The 23,354-nt window shown below is 39.5% G+C and overlaps 1 protein-coding gene across 3 annotated transcripts in view; it reads left to right on the top strand.

Annotated features, from left to right (window-relative positions):
* The window catches only part of ZNF280C (zinc finger protein 280C), an 88,165-nt gene that overhangs the window by 19,024 nt on the left and 45,787 nt on the right, over nucleotides 1-23,354 (top strand). For all 3 annotated transcript variants that reach the window (XM_036271543.1, XM_036271541.1, XM_036271540.1), the window contains exons 6-8: nucleotides 4,224-4,289; nucleotides 4,386-4,519; nucleotides 23,228-23,342. In XM_036271543.1, the coding sequence (XP_036127436.1) occupies nucleotides 4,224-4,289; nucleotides 4,386-4,519; nucleotides 23,228-23,342 (315 nt within the window). The remainder of the gene's footprint in view (nucleotides 1-4,223; nucleotides 4,290-4,385; nucleotides 4,520-23,227; nucleotides 23,343-23,354) is intronic.

The raw sequence follows: 23,354 nt of genomic DNA, 5'->3' as shown, positions 1-23,354 counted from the left end.
AACTAAACAAAATGGAGATAAGCAATCAATCAGATGCAGAGTTCAAAACACTGGTTGTAAGGATGCTCAAGCAACTCAGTGAGACCTGCAAGGATCTTAGTGAGAACATCAACAACATAAAAAAGGACCAGTCAGAAATGAAGGATGCATTAACTGAAATAAAAAATAATTTACAGGGAATCAATAGTATAGTAGGTGAAGCCCAAAAGCAAACCATCGATTTGGAATATAAGGAAGAAAAAAATCACCCAATCAGAACAGCAAAAAGAAAAAAGAATCCCAAAAAAATGAGGACAGTATAAGGAGCCTCTGGGACAACTTCAGGCATACCAACATTCACATCATGGGGTGCCAGAAAGAGAAGAGAGAAAGCAAGAAATTGAAAACCTATTTGAAACAATAATGACAGAAAACTTCCTTAACTTGGTGAAGGAAACAGACAGACAAGTCCAGGAAGCACACAGAGTCCCAAACAAGATGAACTCCAAGAGGCCCACACCAAGACACATCATCATCAAAATGCCAAAGGTTAAAGACAAAGAGAACCTTAAAAGCAGCAAGAGAAAAGCAGTTCCTTACCTACAAAGGAGCTCCCATAAGACTGTCAGTTTATTTCTCTAAAGAAACTTTACAGGCCAGAACGGAGTGCCAAGAGATACTCAAAGTGATGAAAAGCAACAGCCTACAACCAAGATTACTCTATCCTGCAAAGCTATCATTTAGAATCGGTAGACATATGAAGTGTTTCCCAGACCAGAAAATGATAAAGGAGTTTATCACCACCAAACCAGTATTATATGAAATGTTGTAGGATTTTCTTGAAGGAGAACAAAAATATGAACAATAAAATGGCAATAAATACATATCTATCAACAATAGAATCTATAAACAAAATGAGCAAGCAGAACAGAAACAGAGTCATAGATACAGAGAATTTTTGTTGCCTGCCAAATGGGAGGGGGCTGCGAGGATGGGTGAAGAAGATGAAGGAATTAAGAAATACACATTTTTTGTTAGACTGATGAACCTCAAAGGGAAGGGGGGAGGTGGGGCAGGAAGAGATAAACCAAAGAACTTCTATGCACATATGCATAACCAGTGAACACAAATTATAGTGTGGGGAAGGCAGGAGGGGGGCGGGATTGGGGAGGAGGGGTCAATGGGGGGGAAAAGGGGAGACATCTGTAATACATTCAACAATAAAGATAAGTTTAAAAATATTTTTTATTAGTTTCAGGTGGATTCATAGTGGTTAGAGAATCATATACTTTAGAAAGTGTCCCCCTGCTATTTCCAGTACCCACTTTGTATTATATATACATAGTTATTAGAATATTATTGCCCTTGCTGGGTGGCTTAGCTGGTTAGAGCATCATCGTGTACAACAAAAAGGTTGCGGGTTTGATTAATCAGTCAGGGCACATACCTAAGTTGTGGGTTCGATCCCCAGACGGGGTGTGTATGGGAAGCAACAAATCAATGTTTCTCTCTCACATCGGTCTTTCTCTCTCTTTCTCGCCCTTCCTCTCTTTTTAAAAATCAACTTAAAAAAGCATATCCTTGCCCTGGCCGGTTTGGCTCAGCAGTTGGAGCTTCAGCCTGTGGACCAGAGAGTCCCGGGTTCGGTTCCCGCTAGTGGCACGTACCAAAAAAAAAAAAAAAAAAAAGAATACTCTTGACTATATTCCCTATGCTATACTTTACATCCTCATGACTATTTTGTAACTACCAATCTGTACTTATTAATCCCTTCACCTCTTCCAGTCCCCCACTCTGGCATTCACCAGTCTGTTCTCTGTGTCTGTGAGTCTTTCATTTATGTTTGTTTTATTCTTTAGATTCCTCATGAAAGTGAAATTATATGGTATTTATCTTTCTCTTACTGACTTATTTCACTGAGCATAATACCCTCTAGGTCCATATATGCTGTCACAAATGGTAAGATTTCTTTTTTTTTTTTTTTATGGCCCAGTAATATATCATTGTATATGTGTACCACTTCCTTTGTATCCATTTGTCTATTGATGGGCACTTGGAGTTGCTTCCATATCTTGGCTATTGTAACATTGAAGTGAACATTGGGGTGCTTATAGTCTTTCAATTTGGTATTTGGGGTTTTTTCATATATATATATCCAGAAGTAGAATCACTGGGTCATAAGGCAGTGCCATTTTTTTAATTTTTTGAGGAACCTCCACACTGTTTTCCATAGTGGCTGCACCAGTCTGCATTCCCACCAACAGTGCATGAGGGTTCCCTTTTCTACATATCCTCACCAGCACTTATTGTTTGTTGATTTATTGATGGTAGCCATTCTTGATAGGCATGAGGTGCTATCTCATTTTGGTTTTAATTTGCATTTCTCTGATGATTAGTGACCATGAGCATCTTTTCATATGTCTATTGGCCATCTGTATGTCCTCTTTTGAGAAGTATTTATTCAGTTCCTCTGCTCTTTTTTTTTTTTTTTTTATCCTCACCCGAGGACAAATTTTCCACTCTTTGTTCAGGCAGAGTGGGAGGGAGAGAGAGGAACAGAGAAAGAGGGAGAAACATCGATGTGAAAGGAACACATCGAGTGGCTGCCACCCGCACAACTGACCAGGGCCAGGGACAAACTGCAACCGAGGTACGCGCCCCCAGCGGGAACCGAACCCCGGTCTCTCAGGACCGCAGGCCGACGCTCTAACCGCTGAGCCAAACCGGCCAGGGCCCTCTGCTCATTTTTAATTGGATTTTTGGTATTGGGTTGTATGAGTTTTGTTTTTTTTAATTTTAGAAATTTTACTTTTAAATTACAGTTTACATTCAATATTATTTTGTATTAGTTTCAGGTGTACCGCATAGTAATTAAATGATCATATACTTTCAAAGTATTCCCCCCTCCCCCAATATACCCACCTGGCACCATTCATAGTTATTACAGTATTATTGACTATCTTCCCTATGCTGTACTTTTACATCACTGTGACTATTTTTTAACTACCCATTTGTACTTCTGAATCCCCTCACCATTTTCACCCAGTTCCCCAACCCTCCTCCGCTCTGGGTAGAATAGATGTATGTTAAAACAGAGGGGAAATTATCCTCTTTGTCTGCATCTTGGTAATTTTCTCAGCACAGTCCTCTCCAGATAGCTTTCACATTCCAGCTCCCTGTTTATATGATACAGGTAGAGTGTCTGCAGCATACTGAAGAGGGAATACCCCACTCTTCATGTCACTCATTGAGATTCCTTCCAGTTAACTGCACAGCCTTAGTGATGTAGTGACTTATTAGACCTACAGTACCTGCCTGCCCTGTATGAGTTCTTTATAAAATTTAAATATTAATCCCTTATCTGGTATATCATTGGAGAATCTTTTCTCCCATTCAGTAGGTTGTCTTTTCATTTTGTTGATGGTTTCCTTTGCTATGTAAAACGTTTTAGTTTGATGTAGTCTTTGGGATTTTTTAATGCCTTGTACCTTTTCCTGATTAGCATTTTAGGCAAATCTCTACTCTTCCAATTTTTTATTTGATTCCTCAATAATTTAGAAGTTACAGGTTCACATGGGTACAAGAGTGAGCAATCTTAAACTGATCCAGAGAGTCATGTTAGCCACAAATTTACTTTTGGTGTAGTAGTAGATTAGAGATATTTTGGTTAGCTCTGGGTTCAGTTTACTCTGCAGTCTTTGACAGTATTCCTTTTAGAATTTAGGAGTGATGGTACAGATAATCCAGTCAACTTCTAGGCTTTTAGGGGTATGAATGTGGCATGGGAATTAGGGTAGAGCTCAAGTCACAAGAACCCAAGTCTATATACAACCTTGTTCTATTGTTTATATATTTTATTCAAATAAATTTTAAAATAAATATATATATTTTATTTTTTTATTTTTCAATTGCAGTTTACTTTCAATATTATTTTGTATTGGTTTCAGGTGTACAGCATAGTGGTTAGATAATCATATACTTTATAAAGTGTTCACCCCCAATATGTCTAGTTCCCACATGGCACCATACATAGTTATTGCAGTATTATTGACTATATTCCCTATGCCGTACTTTACATCTCTGTGACTATTTTATAACTACCAATCTGTACTTCTCAATCCCTTTACGTCTTTCACCCAGTCCCGCAACCCCCTCCCTCCCCTCCTCAACAACCACCAGTTCGTTCTCTGTGTCTGTGAGTGCATTTTAATTTTGTTTGTTTAAAATAAATGTAATTTTTATAGATATTTTGAACAGAGGTAACTCCAGCTCGTCTTCAAAGGGAATAAAGAATGAGCTACTCAATCAAGGTAGAGTATTATTGTACTATATTTTAAAGTGAAATATTTTGACAAAATTGGTTATAGAGCAAAATATTTAATGTGTTGTATAATTTTAAAATACAGGTGTTACTGGTGCATTCAAGCCTACAAGTCAACACTACGAAGACCCAACAGCAAATCCAGTGGCTGCCTTACCTAGATTTCATCCTCAATCTAAATCTTCACATAGCTCTGTTATTCAGAACGTATCTAAACCTGTAAGTGTTTCTGAAACTGCACTGTTAGCTCAGGGACACACTGGATATTATAAGACCCAGTTAGAATTGTGGACTATCATAGCTAGTCACCATTTCAGTAGAAGCATAATCACTGTAATAAAATATCACCATCTTTATGATAGCTCAACCAACACTCAAAGTAATAACTGTAAGAACTAACTATCCATCTGTTAATAAATCAGGTATTATATTTAGCATAAATAGATATAATATTTAAAACAATGCCATCTAAAAAGTATAATTAGTAATGAATGCTACATAAAGGCAATATTCTTAGATAGTAATTTGAACCAGATATTCTTAATTAGAAGATTGTTCTAAGGTCATTGTTGCTGTTAATTCTGAACACATCTTCATAGTTTTTAAATTTTTTTAACAGAAATAATAGATAATGGTAATATTTAATATTTGTTAGTCTGTTAATATTGAACTTTGTTATAAATGCTAAATATAAATTAATCTCATTTCATTCTTACGACTTCTCTATAAGGCAGGCACAATAGTTATCCCCATTTTATAGTTGAGGAAACTGAGGCTCAGAAAGGCTAAATAGTTCATTCAAGGCCATACAGCTGGTAAATGATGGATTTGAGATTTCAATCCAGGTTAAGCCAGAGTTTTTAAAATATGCTCACACACACATCTATCCATACATTTAGGTATATACTTTCAAAAATAGAAGCATTGCCTTGGGGTAACATTATAGACCACAGACTATTGGGGTTTCCTGAGACTCAGGGTTCCGTGAGGTTAAAATTATTGTCATAATATTTGCTCTTTTCACTTGTGAACATTTGCACTGGTGATGCAAAAGCAATGGAGAGTAAACTGCTTGTACCTTATTATGAATCAAGGCAATGGAACCAAACTGTACTAGTAGTTGTTGTATTGGTGACTTCCATGTGCCCACAGTAGAAAATTTTCTTTTAAGAATATATTTCGGTCCAGCTTATGTGGCTCAGTGGTTGAACACTGACCCATGCAGCAAGAGCTCACCAGTTCAATTCCCGGTCAGGACACATGCCCAGATTGTGGGTCCAATCCCCAGTGTGGGGCATGCAGGAGGCAGCCAATCGATGTTCTCTCTCATCAATGTTTCTGTCTCACTCCCTCTCACTTCCTCTCTCTCTAAAATCAATAAACGAAAAAATTTTTTTTAATTAATAAAAAAAGAATATCTTTCAGCCCAGCAGGTGTGGCTCAGTGGTTGAACATCAGCCTATGCACCAAGAGGTCGCCGGTTCAATTCCCAGTCAGGGCACATGCCCAGGTTGTGGCCAAATCCCCAGTAGGGGGCATGCAGGAGGTGGCCATTTGATGTTCTCTCTCATCAATGTTTCAGTCTCTCCCTTCCTCTCTCACTAAAATCCAATAAAGAAAAAAAATTTTTTTAAGAATATATTTCATTTAAGAATATCCTTGAAGAAGTAATAAATTTTTACTAACTTTATTAAGTCTCAACCTTTGAATATACTTCTTTTTAGATATTGTGTGTGATGAAATAAGTGGGGTGCATAAAGCATTTCAATATCTGCAGTATAAGGTTTTCTTGAGAAAAAGCACTGTGTGATTCAATTGCAAGCTGAACTCGCTGTCTTTTTAAAATGGAATGCCATTTTTACTTGAAGGAATGACTTACAGAACACCATATATTATTTATTGCTGCATAACAATAGTACCACAAAGTTAGAAGCTTAAAGCAATATATGCTTCTTACCTCATGGTTTCTGTGAGTCAGGAGTCAGGGTATGGCTTAACTGGGTCCTCTGCTTCAAGGTCTCGTGAAGCTGTAATCAAGGTGTTTTCCAGAGGTGCAGTATCATTTAAGACTGCTTCCAAGCTCACTTAGTTGTTGGTGGTATTCAGTTCTTTCTGGGTTGTCAGACAGGAGTGTCAGTTTCTTGCTTCTGTAAGCTAGAAACTGCCCTCAGTTGCTTGTTATGTAGGCTTTCTTATCATGACTAGTTGCTTCCTCAAAACCGGCAGGAAAAGAGACTCCTCAGCAAGAAGAGCTTTGTGACAATCACATATATCTCATCACTTTTGCCATATTTTATTGGTTAGATGCAATCACGGGTGCCACACATACTCAAGTGATTAATACACAAGAGTATAAATATCAGGAGGGAGACGTGGGGCCACTTTTAGAGTCTGTCTGCTACACAGTTTCTCAGTCCTCCAAAATGTACAAAGCACACCCATCACAGAAAAACACTGATAGCATTCTTGCCAATGATACTTTTTTTTGGGGGGGGGGGGCAATCTTTAATACATCTTTATTTATTATTTTTCTTTTTTAACTTATCTTTTATTGTTGAATGTATTACAGAAGTTCCTCCTTTTTCCCCTATTGACCCCCTCCTCTCTGCTTCCGCCCCCCTCCTCCCGCCCCCCTCCTGCCTTCCCCCATACTGTTGTCTGTGTCCATTGGTTATGCATATATGTTATCTTTTTTTACTTAATTAATTTACTTTTGTTACAGATGTTTTTCCTTTTCCCCCAGACACCCCTATCCCGATCCCACCCGCACCCTGCAAGCATTGTTGTCTATTTCCATTGGTTACGAATACATGCATATAACTTCTTTGGATTATCTCATCCCTCCCCCCTGCCCCTCTCCTCTGAAGTTTGTCAGTCTGAGCCGTACTCCTTTCTATGTGTCTGGGTCTGTTTTGTTCATTAATCCACAAATAAGTGAAATCATGTGGTATTTGTCTTTCTCTGATTGGCTTATTTCGCTTAGCATAATACTCTCCAGGTCCCTCCATGTCATCTCAAAGGATATGAGATCTTTCTTTCTTACAACTGCATAGTGTTCCATTATGTATATGTACCACAACTTTTTTATCCACTCATCTATTGATGGACACCTGGCTGTTTCCAGATCTTAGCAATTGTAAATAGTGCTGCTATGAACATAAGGGTACATATATTCTTTCTGATTGGTGTTTCAGGCTTTTTATGATATGTTCCTAGAAGTGGGATTACTGGATCAAATGGCAGTTCAATTCTTAATTTTTTGAGGAACACCATATTGATTTCCATAGTGGCTGCATCAGTCTGCATTCCCACCAGCAGTGTACTAGAGTCCTCTTTTCTCCACACCCTCACCAGCACTTGTTGTTTGATGATTTGTTGATGGCATCCATTCTGACAGGTGTGAGGTGATACCTCATAGTCATTTTAATTTGCATCTCTCAGATTATTAGTGACGTTGATTATTTGTTCATATGTCTCTTGGCCGTTTGTCCTCTTTGAAGAGGTGTCTATTTAGGTCCTCTGCCCATTTTTTAATTGGGTTCTTTGTCTTCCCATATAAGTTCTTTGGTTTACCCCCGCCCCCTATCCTTCCCTTTGAGGTTTGTCAGTCTAACAACCAATTTGTGCTTCTTAATCCCTTTACTTTTTTCACCCATTTTCCCAACCCCCCTCTCATCTGGCAACCAACAAAATGTTCTCTGTATCTATGAGAATGTTTCTGTTCTGCATGTTTATTTTGTTTGTAGATTCAATTGTAGATAGATATGTATTTATTGCTGTTTTGTTTGTTCATATTTTTTATCTTCTTTTTCTTCAGGAAGACCCTTCATATAATACTGGTTTGGTGGTAATGAACTCCTTTAGCTTTTTTTATGTCAGGGAAACTCTTTATATGTCCATCGATTCTAAATGATAGCTTTGCAGGATAGAGTAATCTTGGTTGTAGGTTCTTGCATTCTGTCACTCTGAATATTTCTTGCCACTCCCTTATGACCTGCAAAGTTTATTTTGAGAAGTCAGCTGACGGTCTTATGGGAGCTCCCTTGTAGGAGGTAACCAACTGCTTTTCTCTTGCTGCTTTTAAGATTCTCTCTTTGTCTTGCATCTTTTGAATTTTGATGATGATGTGTCTTGGTGTGGGCCTCTTAGAGTTTGTCTTGTTTGGGACTCTCTGCTTCCTGAACTTGTCTATGTGTTTCCTTCACCAAGTTAGGAAAGTATTTTTGTCGTTAGTGTTTCAAATAGGTTTTCAATTTCCTGTTCTCTCTCTTCTCCTTCTGGTACCCCCATGATGTGAATGTTAGTATGCTGAAGTTGTTCCAGAGTCTCCTTACACTATCCTAATTTCTTTGGATTCTTTTTTCTTTTTGCTGTTTTGATTGGGTGTTTTGTCTTTCTTATATTCCAAATCGATGGTTTGCTTCTTGGCTTCACCTACTCTACTCTTGAATCTCTGTAAATTATTCTTTATTTCAGTTAGTGCCTCCTTCATTTCTGACTGGTCCTTTTTTATGTTCCTGGGACCCTCACTAAGTTCATTGAGCATCCTTATAAGCCGTGTTTTAAACTCTGCTTCTGTTAGATTACCTATCTCCATTTCATTTAGTTCTTTTCTTGGAGTTTTGTTCTGTTCGTTCATTTGGGACATGTTTCTTTGTCTCCTCCTTTGGCTGCCTCCTTGTGTTTGTTTCTATGTATTAGATAGAGTTGCTATGTCTGCTGGGCTTCCTAAGGAGGCCTATTGTTGTAGGTGTCCTGTAGGGTCCAGTGGCACAGCCTCCATGGTCTCTCAGCTGGGTCCTCAAGATGCACCCTTTGTGTGGACTTTACACCCTTCTGTTGTAATTGAGTATGATTGCTGCTGGCACGTCAATGACAGGCTTTCACTAAAGCTAGTCAGCTGCAAGGACTGGCTATGCCCACTATCCAGTGACCTCTGACTACTTTGGATGATCAGCTGTGCAGGGGCCCAACACACAGAGCAAGACTTATTTCAGCAGGGCTCTGGTACCCACTGAGTCCACCCATTGAGTATGTCATTTGTGGGAGTGATTGGGTGGTGGTGCTTTGATGTAGTCTGATGCTGTTCACTTGGTGTACTGGCTCTGGGGCAAGGTTAGCCCACTGCCTGTGTTCTACCCAGGACCACCAGGTATAAGCTACAAAGTGATCTGCAGATGGCTGCTTGTGTTGGGCTTGGAGGTGCCCAGGCAAAGCCAGGTTGTGAACCAAGGCTGGCTGCTCCTTGTGCCAGGCCTGGGGCCACAAGAGGTATGGGGCTCACTGACACCAGATGCTGCTTTTTTGAGACTATTTAGGAAAATCTGAAACAGGAGCCAAGATAGGCCAATCCTATGGTAAAGCCACTGGGAACTGTTTGGGTGGGCCTGAAAGTTGGGTGGGACGGGACCTCAGGGAATCACCATAGTGGGGCAAACAGAGTGAGCCAGGTTGCTGGAGTCCCAGATATGACGGCTGTCGGCTGGCCTCGTGGGGGAAGGGCTCACCAAAGGAACAAAGGCCTCCGACAGCATATCTGTCTGGGAGAAAACTGCCTCTCCAGCCCTCACCCCAATGCCAAACAATTCAGTTCTTCCTTGTATGTCTCTGGTGCCTTTTGAATTTCTTTTACCATTCTGGAGCACAGAGGGAGCAAGTCCGAGTAAGTCCGTGTATGGGCCCTTTAAGAGGAACTGCCTGGGACATCAGCAGCCTCGGCCTCCCTTAGCCTCAGTTCCCACTAATTTTTACAGCCAGAAGTTATGGGGACTTCTCTTCCTGGCACTGGAACCCTGAGCTGGTGGCCTGATGGTGACGGTGACCCCTTACTCAGGGAGGACCTTCACAGCCAAGATATCCTCCTGATATTTATCCACCACATAATGCCGGTCCATGCCTCCGTTCCTCCTACCAGTCTCAATGCAGCTTCTTTAATTTCGTAGTTGTAGGACTTCAATTCAGCTTGATTTCAGGCAGTTTTGAATGATGGTTTTTCTGTAGTTTTGTTGTAATTTTGATGTGGTTGTGGGAGGAGGCAATACTGTGTTTACCTAATTTGCCATCTTGACCGGAAATCGCCAATGATAAATTTTGAGCATTGAAGCAAAAATTAGAATTTTAGATAATTTATGTGTGCATTCTGAAACATTTACCAATAATAATACAAGCCCTGGACTGCTAGTTCCAAAAACCTGGGTTGGAAATTAGAGACTTGAGTGCTGATTCAGTCTTTGATCCTAACTAGAACATTGTCACAACCCCTCTGGGCCTCACTTTCTAAAATCAAAATTTTTATCAAGACTACTAACTCTCAAACTTGGATTCTCTAGGCATCCATGGTCTGTTTTTAATGTTTGTTTTTTATAAGAAAACTTAATTGGTGTTTCCTGAAGATGTCAAGCTACCAGAAATGCAAAAAATTATTTTATTTTAGCTGGAATCACACTAGCTCAGTGGTTCAGTGGTTTTCTCGTGCTATACTAAGCTGTTTGGCACTTCAGGTGGGGGTGGGGGGGAATGCATCATTATTTAAATACAGATAATTGAAAATTATTCCTACATTGAACCCAGGAAGAAAGAATAACAAAAGGTGGAGGAGTGGTATCTTTCATGTTAGAAAAGTTAGAAACTAGACTCATTCAGACTCAGAATTTTTTTTTCCTGTGGGCATGGTTGTTTAATCAAAGCTTCTCAATCAGGTTCCCAGTCCTGCTTTTAGAAAATAGAGCTTTTTTAAAAATAGAGATTTTTTTTTTTTTTTTGCAGTTCTTATGGGATGAGGTGAGACCTGGTCATGCTAGATTGTTTTTAAACTCCGAGTGACTCTAATGTGCAGCCAGGGTTGAGAAGGACTCATTTATATTCTTGAATGAATTGAGAATCTTATGTAAGGAAATTTTCTCTGAAATTTTAACTTCTTCATTCACTTAACCTCAACAATTTTTTTGAGCAAGCAGGGAGATAATTATTATTATCCTTTTTAAAGTCGCCCTGGCCAGTTTGGCTCAGCGGTTAGAGCGTCGGCCTGCGGTCCGGAGAGACCCGGGTTTGGTTCCCGCTAAGGGCACGTACTTCGGTTGCAGTTTGTCCCCGGCCCTGGTTGGTCGTGCGGGTGGCAGCCACTCGATGTGTCCCTTCACGTCGATGTTTCTCTCTCTCTCTCCCTTCCTCTCTCTCCCTCCCACTCTATCTGTACAAAAAATGGAAAAATATCCTCGGGTGAGGATAAAAAAATAAATAAATAAAAAATAAATAAAGTCAATGCTATAAGAGCACCAGCTTTGTAATCTGGCCAACCTAGGTTCTGATTCCAGCTTTATCATCAGTAACAAGCTGGGTTGTACAAGGAACCTTACCTAACCATACTTAAGTTTACCTACTTCAAAAATGAGAGATAAGCCCTGACTGGTTTGGCTTAGCGGTTAGAGCGTCGGCCTGTGGTCCGGAGAGGCCCAGGTTCGGTTCCCGCTAAGGGCATGTACGTCGGTTGCAGTTTGTCCCTGGCCCTGGTTGGGTCGTGTGGGTAGCAACCACTCGATGTGTCCCTTTCACGTCGATGTTGCTCTCTCTCTCTCTTCCTCCTGCTGTATCTGAATAAAGATGGGAAAATGTCCTCGAATGAGGATTAAAAATTTTTTTTTTTAAATGAGAGATAAGATTAGGTACTATTATGACAACTACTTGATAGAATGCATGTACTATGAAATAAGCAAGTAAATTTTAAATAGACAATAATTGGTGGCTCTTATTTCAGTTGGAAAGTTGAATATCTTGAACCTTAGAAGTAACTTGCCTAAGGTTTTATAGATAAATAAATGGACAGGTCTTCTGAATCCCAGTCTATTGTGTATTGTACCTTACCACTGTATTTAGTATCATTCAGAACTATTTTATAAGATATAAAAAAATCCCAGTTAGAGAATTATTTTAACATGTTATTTATTAAATAATGTGTCTGCTCTCTGAAATGCTGGTACTTAATTGACCAGAGTTATCACCTAGGAAAGGGTTTAAAGTATTAACTTTATTTGGAGGAGCTTCTGTTTAAGAACTATTTTGGACATCACTAGTAAATATTTTCCATTTTTAAGGACGAATATTTGGAAAAAATATCTCTCTTGCAGTAATGTTATACTTTGTTACAATTAAGTCATAAAGCCATTATTGACTTTATGTAATACACATTAAGGCTCAAATGCAAAATCTGCCTGCTATGCCCCAATTCTAGGAATGGAATTGTAGGTCACTTCAGTATTTTTTTATGTGTAGTAGTGACCGTTTATTCAACTAATGTTACTCCCCTCACTACCTCAAATTCACACAGAAAAATTAGAGGGCTGATGAAATTCTTTAAAGTCTATAAATACTAAAACCTCCCTAAACACTGTGTACTTTTCAAAGAGATTCTTTTTTTAATATATTATTTTTTATTACAGGTGTCCTTCCTTCTTCCCCCACAGACACCCTCCTCCCCTCTACCATGCCACCCTCCACCCCGCCTTCACCACGTGGTTGTTCCCATTGGTTATGCATATAAGTTCTTTGGTATATCACTACCCCCACCAACGCCCCGTTTCCCTCTCAGGTTTGTCAGTTTATTCCCAGCTTCCATGTCTCTGGATGTATTTTGTTCAACAGCTTATTTTGTTCATTATATTCCACAAATAAGTAAGATCATATGATACCTATCTTTCTCTGACTAGTTTCGATTAGCACAATACTCTCCAATTCCCTCCATGTTATCTGAAATGGTAAGAGATATTTATTTCTTACAGCTGCATAGTATTCCATTGTGTAAATATACCACAGCTTTTTTATTCATTCATATAATGATGGGCACTTAGGCTATTTCCAGATCTTAGCTATTGTAAAGACGGCTGCTATGAGCATAGGGGTGCATATATTCTGATTGGTGTTTCAGGCTTTTTAGGATATAGTCCCAGAAGTGGAGTCACTGAGTCAAATGGAAGCTCCATTTTTTATTTTTAGAGGAAACACCATATTGTTTTCCACAGTGGCTGCACCTGCCTGCATTCCCACCAGCAGTGTACTAGAGTCCCCTATTCCCTACACGCTCACCAGTACTTGTTTTATAATTTGTTGATGGCAGCCATTCTGGCAGGTGTGAAGTGATGCCTAATAGTCGTTTTAATTTGCATCTCTCTGATGATTAGTGATGTTGAGCATTTTTTCATATTTCTCTTGCCCATTTGTGTGGCCTCTGGAGAAGTGTCTATTCAGGTCCTCTGCCCATTTAATCAGATTATTTGTCTTCCTTTGGTTGAGTTGTATGAGGATTTTATGTGTTTTGGAAATTAACCCTTTATCCAATGTATAGTTGGCAAATATGTTCTCTCTTTTCATTTTAATGTTGTTTTCTTTTGCCATGCAGAAGCTTTTTAGTTTAATGTAAGCCACATTTGTTTATTTTTCCCTTTGCTTCTCTTGCCCTAGGCAATGTATCAGTGGAAATTCTGCTACATGTGATGTCTGAGATTTTGCTGCCTACATTATCTTCTAGGATTTTTATGGTTTCATGAGTTACATTTAAGTCTTTTATCCATTTTGTGTTTATTCTTGTGTATGGAGTAAGTTGGTCTAGTTTCATTTTTTTGCATGTACCTGTCCTGTTTACCTAACACCATTTTTTGAAGAGACTGTCTTTATGCCATTGTGTGCTATTGCCTCCATGTCAAATATTAATTGAGCATAATCTCTTGGGTCGATTTCTTTGTTCTCTGTTCTATTCCATTGATCTTTATGCCTGTTCTTGTGCCAATACCAGGCTAGTTTGATTACAGTGGCTTTGTAGGATAACCTAAAATCCGGAATTGTGATTCCTCCAGCTTTGTCATTCTTTTTCAAGATTTCTTTGGCTATCCGGGGTCCTTTTTTGTTCCATATAAACTTTTGGAGTGTTTGTTCTAGTTCTGTGAAATATGTCTTTGGTATTTTAATGAGGATTGCATTGTATCTATAGATTGCTTTGGGTAGTATGGACATTTGAATGATGTTGATTCTTCCAATCCATGAACATGATATGTGCTTCCACTTTTTTATATCGTCCACTGTTTCTTTTTTCAGTGTCCTGTAGTTTTCTGAAAACATGTCTTTTACCTTCTTGGCTAAGTTTATTCTTAGGTATCTTAATTTTGTTATTGCAGTTCTAAATGGGATTTCTTTTTTCAGTTTCTCTTTCTCTGTGTTTGTTTTGGGTGTATAAAGATGCCCATGATTTCTGGATGTTAATTTTGTATCCTGCCTTTGCTGAATTCATTTATTAAATCTAATAGTTTTGTGGTGGATTCTTTAGGGTTTTCAATGTACAATATTATGTCATCTGCGAATAATGACAGTTTCACTTTCTCCTTTACATTTTGGATCCTTTTTATTTTTTCTTCTTGTCTGATTGCTGTGGCTAAGACTTCCAGAACTATGTTGCATAAGAGTGGCAAAAGCAGACATCCCTGTCTTATTTCTGTTTTTAAGGGAAATTATTTTAGTTTTTGCCCATTGAGTATGATGTTGGTTGTAGGTTTGTCATATATGGCCTTTATTAGGTTGAAGTATGATCCCTCTATTTCCACTTTGCTGAGAGTTTTTATCAAAAATAGGTGCTGGATTTTGTCAAATGCTTTTTCAGCATCTATTGATATGATCATATGGTTTTTATCTTTCATTTTGTTTATGTGGTGTGTCACATTTGCTTATTTGTGAATATTGAACCAGCCTTGCATCCCTTAGAGAAATCTCACTTCATTGTGGTGCATAATTTTTTTAAAGTATTGCTGATCTGATATGCTAATATTTTGTTGAGGATTTTGGCATCTATGTTCAACATGGATGTTCAGTGGTTTTCTTTCTTTGTAGTGTCTTTATCTGGTTTGGGGTTAGGATTATGCTGGTTTCATAAAAAGATCTTGGAAGTCTTACTCTTGAATATTTGGATTAGCTTGAGTAGAATAGGTGTTAGTTCTTATTTGAATGTTTTGTAGAACCCTCCTGTGAAGCCCTCCAGACATGGCTTTTGTTTGCTGGGAGTTTATTGGTTACTGTTTCTATTTTCTTAGTTGTTATTGGTCTGTTCAGGTTTTCTGACTCTTCTTGGTTGACTTTTGGAAGACTCTATCATTCTAGGAATCTGTTCATTATACTTAGGTTGTCTAATTTGTTGGCATATAATTGTTCATAGTATTTTCTTACAATCCTTTTTATGTCTTGGTGTCAGTTGTTACCTCACCTCTTTTGTTCATAGTTTTATTTATTTGGGCCCTCTCTCTTTGTTTCTTGGTGAGTCTGTCTAAAGGTTTGTCAATCTTGTTTATATTTTCAATGAACCAGCTCTTGATTTTATTCATCTTTTGTATTTTTTTTAGTCTCTGTGTCATTTATTTTCTCTCTGACCTTTATTATTTCCTTCCTTCTACTAACTCTAGGTTTTTCTTTTTGTTCTCTTCCTAATTCTTTACATTGTAGGTTTAGATAGTTTATTAGAAAATTTCTTCTTTCTTGAGTAGGCCTGTAACACTGTGACTTCTCTCTCAGGACTGTTTTCAGTGTGTTCATTTTCATTAGTTTCCAGGAATTTTTTTTTTATTTCTTCCTTGATTTCATTAGTAACCCATTCATTGTTTAATAACATGCTATTTAGCCTCCCTGTGTTTGCATGATTTTGAGCGTTTTTACTGTAGTTGATTTCTCGTTTCATGCCATTGTGATCTGAGAAGATGATTGACATGATTTTAATCTCCTTGAAGTTGTAGAGACTAGTTTGTGTCCTATCATGTGATCTATCTTTGGGACTGTCCCTTGTGCACTTGAGAAGAATGTATATTCTGCAGCTTTGGGGTGAAATGTTCTGTAAATATCTATCAGATCCATCTGATCTAGTGTGTTGTTTAGGGTCTCTGTTTTCTGTAATTTTTTGTCTGTAACATCTGTCCAGTGATGTCAGTGGGGTGTTGAAGTTCCCTACTATGATTATATTGCTGTCAATCTCTCCCTTGAAGTTCTCCAGAAGTTTTTAATATATTGTGGTGCTCCTGTATTAAGTGCATATATGTTTACCAGGGTTATATCCTCTTGTTGGATCAATGCCTTTAATATTATGTAGTGACCTTCTGTGTCTTTTATTATGGCCTTCATTTTGAAGTTTTATTTTATCAGATATGAGTATTGCTACACAAACTTTTTGTTTGTTTGTTTGTTTGTTTCATTTGCATGGAAAATTTTTCTCCACCCCTTCACTTTCATCCTGTGTGAGTCTTTTGTTCTGAGGTGGATCTCTTGTAGATGTCATATTATGGGTCATGTTTTCTTATCCAGTCAGGTAACCTATGTCATTTGTTTGGAGCGTTTAAGCCATTTACATTTAAGGTTATTATTGATAGGTGCTTATTTGTTCCCATATTTATTCTTTATGCCTGTGTTCCTCTCTGTCTCTCTCTCTCTCTCTCCCCCTCTCCCTCTCCCTATTTCTTCTTCCTCTTACTACAGTCTCTTTAGTATTTCTTACAGTGCTGATTTGGTTGTAGTAAGTTCCTTTAGCCTTCTTTTCGTCTGTGAAGCACTTTGTTTTATCTTCAGTTATGAATATAGCCTTGCTGGATAGAGTAATCTTGGATTCAGTCCCTTGCTTTTCATTATTTTGTATACTTCATGCCACTCCCATCTGGCCTGCAATGTTTCTATTGAGAAATTAGCTGACAGTCTAATGGGAGCTCCCTTGTAAGTAACTTTCTGTCTGTTTCTTGCTGCCTTTATAATTCTTTCTTTGTCTGTAACATTTGCCATTTTAATTATGATGTGTCTAAGTGTGAGTGTTTTTGGTTTCCTCTTGATTGGGATTTTCTGTGTTTCCTGGACTTGTGTGACTTTTTTCTTCACCAGGTTAGGGAAGTTTTCTGTCATTTTTTCAAACAGATTCTCTATTTCTGTCTCTGAACCTTCTCCTTCTGCCACCCCTATACTGTGAATGTTGTTACATTTCATATTGACCCAAAGCTCCCTTAAACTGTCCTCCTGCTTCTTAATTTCTTTTTCTATTTATTCATAGCCTTTGCCTCTTTTTACATGCTGGTGTCGTCCCTACTGAGCTCTTTATAATTCTCATTAAGTTGCTTATAATTTTCACTAAGTTGTTTGAACACCCTTGAAACCTTTGCTTTGAATTCTTTTTGTAATATTTTTTATTGATATTTTAAGAGAGTAGAGGGAGAGAGAGATAGAAACATCGATGTGAGAGAGAGACATCAATCACTTGCCTCTTCCACGCCCCACACTGGGGATTGAACCCGCAACCTGGACACATGCCCTGACTGGGAATTGAACTGGGACCTCTCAGTCCATGAGACGATGCTTAATCCACTGAGCCATGCTGATCGGACCATTGTGTTGAATTCTTTATCTGACAAACTGCTTGTCTCCATTTTATTTAGTTCCTTTTCTGGTGATTACTCCTTTTTTTCATGTTGGAGTTATTTCTTTTTCTCACTATTTTAGTGGTCTGGTAGTTCATGGCCATGTGAGGTGCACTGTGATGCGTAGGCAGGTCATTGTGTATCAGATAATAGTGCTATGCCTCCCAGTCTTGGTGTGGTCTTCTGGTGAGACCCAGTAGAGTAGCCTCCTTGATCTTCTGAGCTGGGTGCTTTCAGAATGACCCTTGTCTGGATCATGTGGGCTTTCCTGTTGAATTTGGGTCTTTATTGCTGTTGTCCATTTGTGGGTGGGCTCAGTCCTCAGGATTGTTGACTGTGAGTCTCAACATCGACTGAGGCATGCCAATTGTTATATAGGTGTTAACAGAACAAAACAAAGCAAAACCAGATCACATCAAAAAGAAACGGAACCTGTAAAAGATATCACCATCAACAATAATAAAAGTAACAGCCTCCACAAAAAGGTTAAAAAAGAAAGAAAGAAACAAGAAACACACTCACACAGCACACACACAAAAAGAATACTGGGAGGTGTGAGACCAAAAGAATTAGAAGAGGGAGAAAAATATATATATGAAAGTGTGAAGAAGGCAAGTCAAAACCAACCAAACCAAAAAGAACATGAAAAGTATATCAGCATCAACAATAATAAAATCAATAGTCTCAACAAAAAGATTAAAAGACAAACAAACAGAAAATACACACACACACACACACACGAAGAATACTAGAAAGTGTAAAACCAAAAGAGTTAGGAGAGGGAAAAAAATAAAATATGAAGGCAAAGAAGGCAGAAACTTGAAATAGGGTAAATATAAAAATAAAAGGTAGAATATAATAAGTGAAATAATAATAATTATGGAACGTAATAATGCTAAATTGAATAAAATATAGAACAGGAAAATAAAAAAAAATAGGAAATGCAAAGAAGAAAAAATTGAAATAAAAATAAAACACACAAAAAACACTAACAACAACAAAACCTTTGATCTGCTATTTATAGAGCTCACTGGATTTTACTCTCATGTTGTTGGATCTGGCCCCTTGATGTGTGGGTCCCTGTCCTCTTGGGCAGTTCTCTGGTGCAGGCCAATGTGAATTGCTGTCCCTGCCTAGCCCTGGGCCTCCTGGAGAGAAAGATTCCAGGTAGTCTGGCTGTCCCTAACCCAGAGACTGGGTTTGCTTCGGGGCTCACCACTTGAATGTACTTGTTCTGGGGTGCCTTCCCTTCCCCCACAACGCTGGGCTCTGTGGAGTATCAGATCCAGTCAGGATGGTTTAAACAGATAGATTTTCATTGTGGGTGGTGCCTGTAGCTTATAGGCGGGGCAGGTAGTCTCTTCCTCTCCTTCCAATGCCTCAGCTCTGCCTGGGTTGCTGACACCCCCTGATACCACCCCAAGCAGGGGAGGATAGAAAAAAAGAAAAAGATAAAACAAGCCACCCTGCTTGGCTCTTTAATCTTTCAGCACAGCTGGCTCTCACTGGACAGGGCTTCTGCCCATTTTCCCACTGGGCCAGACATCTGAATCCCCAGGGCTTCCAGGTCCTGCCACTTGGGTGCTGATTTCCAGCCTAGAGCTGTTCCATGGTTAGGGGAAGGGATGCCTCCTCTTTGCTCAAGGTGTGGAGGAAAGTGCCTCTTTCCCCAGGTACTCTGACTAACCCTCATCAAAGTTCTTTAAGCAGATACTTGGCTCATCAAGTTCACTGCTGTGTAATCCTCTCAGACCCCTCCTCAGGTCCACCGTTCTGCTTTGTGGCCCCTCCAGGCACCCACAATCAGGGTGCACTTCCCAAGCTGGTGCTACAACCAAGCACTTGCTTTTAGCCTGAGATAGTGCTGAGACCCCCCTGGTGGGCCAAGTCATCTCTGATTCCCACTGTCTGCTGCTACATGGGCTTCCTTTCCCTTCTCTGTTGCTCTCATTTGGGGATCTCTCTGTGGGGCTGAGTCCCCCCACTCCCAGTGGCCAGGAGCTGCACTACGCTACCTTCCCTGTGTCTTTCCGGCTGTGCTGCTCAGCTGCGTTAGTTCACTCACCCACTTCACATCTTCTGTCAGCTCTTCATGCTCCCTGCTCGCAGTATTTCCAGTCAGCTATTTTCAGGTGGTTTTTCAAATCCAATATTCTTTTTTTTTTTCCTTTTTTTTTTTTTTTTATTATCCTCACCCGAGGACATTTTTCCATTTTTTGTTCAGGTAGAGTAGGAGGGGGAGAGAGGAACAGAGAGAGAGAGAAACATCGATGTGAAAGGAACACATCGAGTGGCTGCCACCTGCGCGACTGACCAGAGCCGGGGACAAACTGCAACCGAGGTACATGCCCTTAGCAGGAACCGAACCCGGGTCTCTCAGGACCGCAGGCCAATGCTCTAACTGCTGAGCCAAACCGGCCAGGGCCCAAATCCAATATTCTGCAGTTTAGCCTCAAGTCCAGTCCTGTGCTAGGAGCAAGCAGACAGAATTTCCTTAGGCTTCGGTCATCTTGCCTCCTCTTCTCCATAATTTCTTAAGAAACTCACGTCAACAGAAAACTTAGGAGCAAAGTAAGATTCTTAAAACCTGATTGTCTGTCAACTTTTAAGCACAAAACACTCAAGCAAGATTTTTATATTCCCATTTTAAAGGTAATATGTGTGTAGGAGGTAGAAAAGAAGCAGAAGAGAATGCAAACTGTATTTTGATATTGTTTCTGCAGGTGCTAGTGTAGTATATAGAATATATCGTGAATCAGAATTATATTTTATATACAGATATCTTTTTTTTCACTGAAATTTATATTGAAAATATTTTTGTCACTGTGTATTTGTCAAAACCATGGTGTTGCATGATAGTCTGTCATTTAATCTGTTTAATCATTCCTCCATTGTTGGACATAAAGGTTTTTATTTTTTGCTATAACAAATAATTTTCCATTAAATATTTTCATTTTTTTTTCCACATCTTTATTGTTGGATGTAAAATGTATTACAGATGTTCCACATTTTTCCCCCATTGACCCCCTCCTCCCCACTCCCGCCCCCCTCCCACCTTTTCCCAAACTATTGTCCGTGTCCATTGGTTATGCATATAAGTTCTTTGGTTTATTTCTTCCCACCCCCCCAACCCCTTTACCTTTGAGGTTTGTCAGTCTAGCAATGAATTTGTGCTTCTTAATCCCTTCACCTTTTTCATCCATTCCCCCAACCCCTTTCCCAACTGGCAACCAACAAAATGTTCTCTGTATCTATGAGAATGTTCCTGTTCTTCCTGTTCATTTTGTTTGTAGATTCCATTGTTGATAGATATGTATTCATTACCATTTTGTTTGTTCATACATTTTATCTTTTTCTTTAAAAAGACCCTTTATCATTTCATATAATAACGGTTTGGTAGTGATGAACTCCTTTAACTTTTTCTTGTCTGGGAAAATTTTTATATGTCCATCGATTCTAAATGACAGCTTTGCAGGATAGAGTAATTTTGGTTGTAGGTTCTTGGTTTTCATCACTCTGAATATTTCTTGCCACTCCCTTCTGGCCTGCAAAGTTTCTTTTGAGAAATCAGCTGACAGCCTAATGGGAACTCCCTTGTAGGTAACTAGCTGCCTTTCTCTTGCTGCTTTTAGGATTCTCTCTTTGTCTTGAACCTTTTGCATTTTGATGATGATGTGTCTTGGTGTGGGCCTCTTGGGGTTCATCTTGTTTGGGACTCTCTGTGCTTCCTGGACTTGTATGTCTGTTTCCTTCACCAAGTTAGGAAAGTTTTCTGCCATTATTGTTTCAAACAGGTTTTCGATTTCTTGTTCTCTCTCTTCTCCTTCCGGCACCCCCAAGATGCGAATGTTGGCACGCTTGAAGTTGTCCCAGAGGCTCCTTACACTATCCTCATTTTTTTGGATTCTTTTTCTTTTTGCTGTTCTGATTGGGCGTTTTTTGCTTCCTTATATTCCAAATCGATGGTTTGCTCCTTGGATTTACGTACTCTATTATTGAAGCTATGTAAATTATTCTTTATTTCAGTTAAAGCCTCCTTCGTTTCTAACTGTGCAGCGATCATTTCTGACTGGTACTTTTCTATGCTCTTGAGGCCCTCACTGAGTTCATTGAGCATCCTTATAAGCAGTATTTTGAACTCAGCATCTGTAAGGTTGCTTATCTCCATTTCGCTTAGTTCTTTTCTTGGGGTTTTGTTCTGTTCTTTCATTTGGGACCTGTTTCTTTGTCTCCTCATTTTGGCTGCCTCCTGTGTTTGTTTCTGTGTATTACTTAATGAGAGGTATGGGGCTCGCTGAGACCCGATGCTGCTCGTTTGAAAGAATTTAGGAAAAACCTGAAGCAGGATCCAAGACAGGCCAATCCTATGGTTAAGCAAGTAGCAACAGCTTGGGTGGGCTTGAAAGTTGTGCGGGGCGGGGCGGGGCCTCAGGGAGTCAGCAGGGCGGGGCTACCAGTGTGAGCCAGGTTGCTGGAGTCCCAGATATGGCGACTGTCTGCTGCCCCAGGGAAGGGCTCACCAAAGGAACAAAGGCCTCTTACAGCACGTTTGTCCCCGAGAAAGCCCCCTCTCCAGCCCTCGCTCCAGTGCCAAACAGCTCAGTTCTTCCCTGTATTTCTCTGGTGCCCCTCGAGTTGCCTCCACTCCGAGCTTAGAGGGAGAGAGTCCGACCAGTCCGTGCGCGGGCCCTTTAGGGAGCTGCCTGGGGCTCCAGCCGCTTCAGCTTCCCTGAGCCTCAGTTTCTGCTGGTTTTTCCAGCCAGAAGTTATGGGGATTCTCTTCCTGGCACTGGAAACCTGAGCGGTGCACCTGGTGTGGGACGGGGACCCCCTCAGTCCTCAGGAAGGACCTTCCCAGCCGCGGGAGCCTCCTGATTTTTATCCGCCACACTTGGGTGTGGGACCAGCCCATCGTGCCGCCGCCGCACCCCTCCTACCGGTCTGGATGTAGCTGCTTTTTTTTTTTAATTCCGTAGTTGTAGGACTTCCATTCAGCTTGATTTCAGGCGGTTTTGGATGATGGTTGTTCTGTAGTTTTGTTGTAACTTGGATGTGGTTGTGGGAGGACGCGATACTGCGTTTCCCTACGCCGCCATCTTGACCGGAAGTCCTATTTTCATTTTCTTAGCATGAAATCTTGGAAGTGAAATATTTGAAATAATTGGATCAAAGGATATTAATTTGTAAAGCCATTGACAGATACGGCCAACATTGTCTTGCCGAAAAGTTTTACCAAAACATAACCTCTACTTTGCCAATAATATGATTGTTTTAATTTTAGCTTTTCATTTCAGAATAACTTTAGATTTCCAGAAAAATTATAATAATAATCTAGAGAATTCCCATATACTCCTTACTCAGTAGATGCTAATTTGACAGAGTAAATAATTATATTTGTGTTTTATAATGTATTAGTAATAAATCATTAAGGTTATCTTTATAGTAGTGGCATACAGTTAAATTACCTTTATAAAAGTTTATGAAACTAAATAATTATAACTTTTTACAGGAATTTATAAAGAATTCATCACAAGTTGAATCGGATGATTCTTCGGATTTATTGTTTGACCTGACCCAGGACCCAATACCACCACCCCAAGATGGATCAACAATTTATATAGAAGGTTTGGTTTAGC

This window comes from Molossus molossus, unplaced genomic scaffold, assembly GCF_014108415.1.
Source record: "Molossus molossus isolate mMolMol1 unplaced genomic scaffold, mMolMol1.p scaffold_m16_p_2, whole genome shotgun sequence".
Classification (NCBI taxonomy): Eukaryota; Metazoa; Chordata; class Mammalia; order Chiroptera; family Molossidae; genus Molossus; species Molossus molossus.
This window is presented reverse-complemented; position numbering and strand designations above follow the sequence as displayed.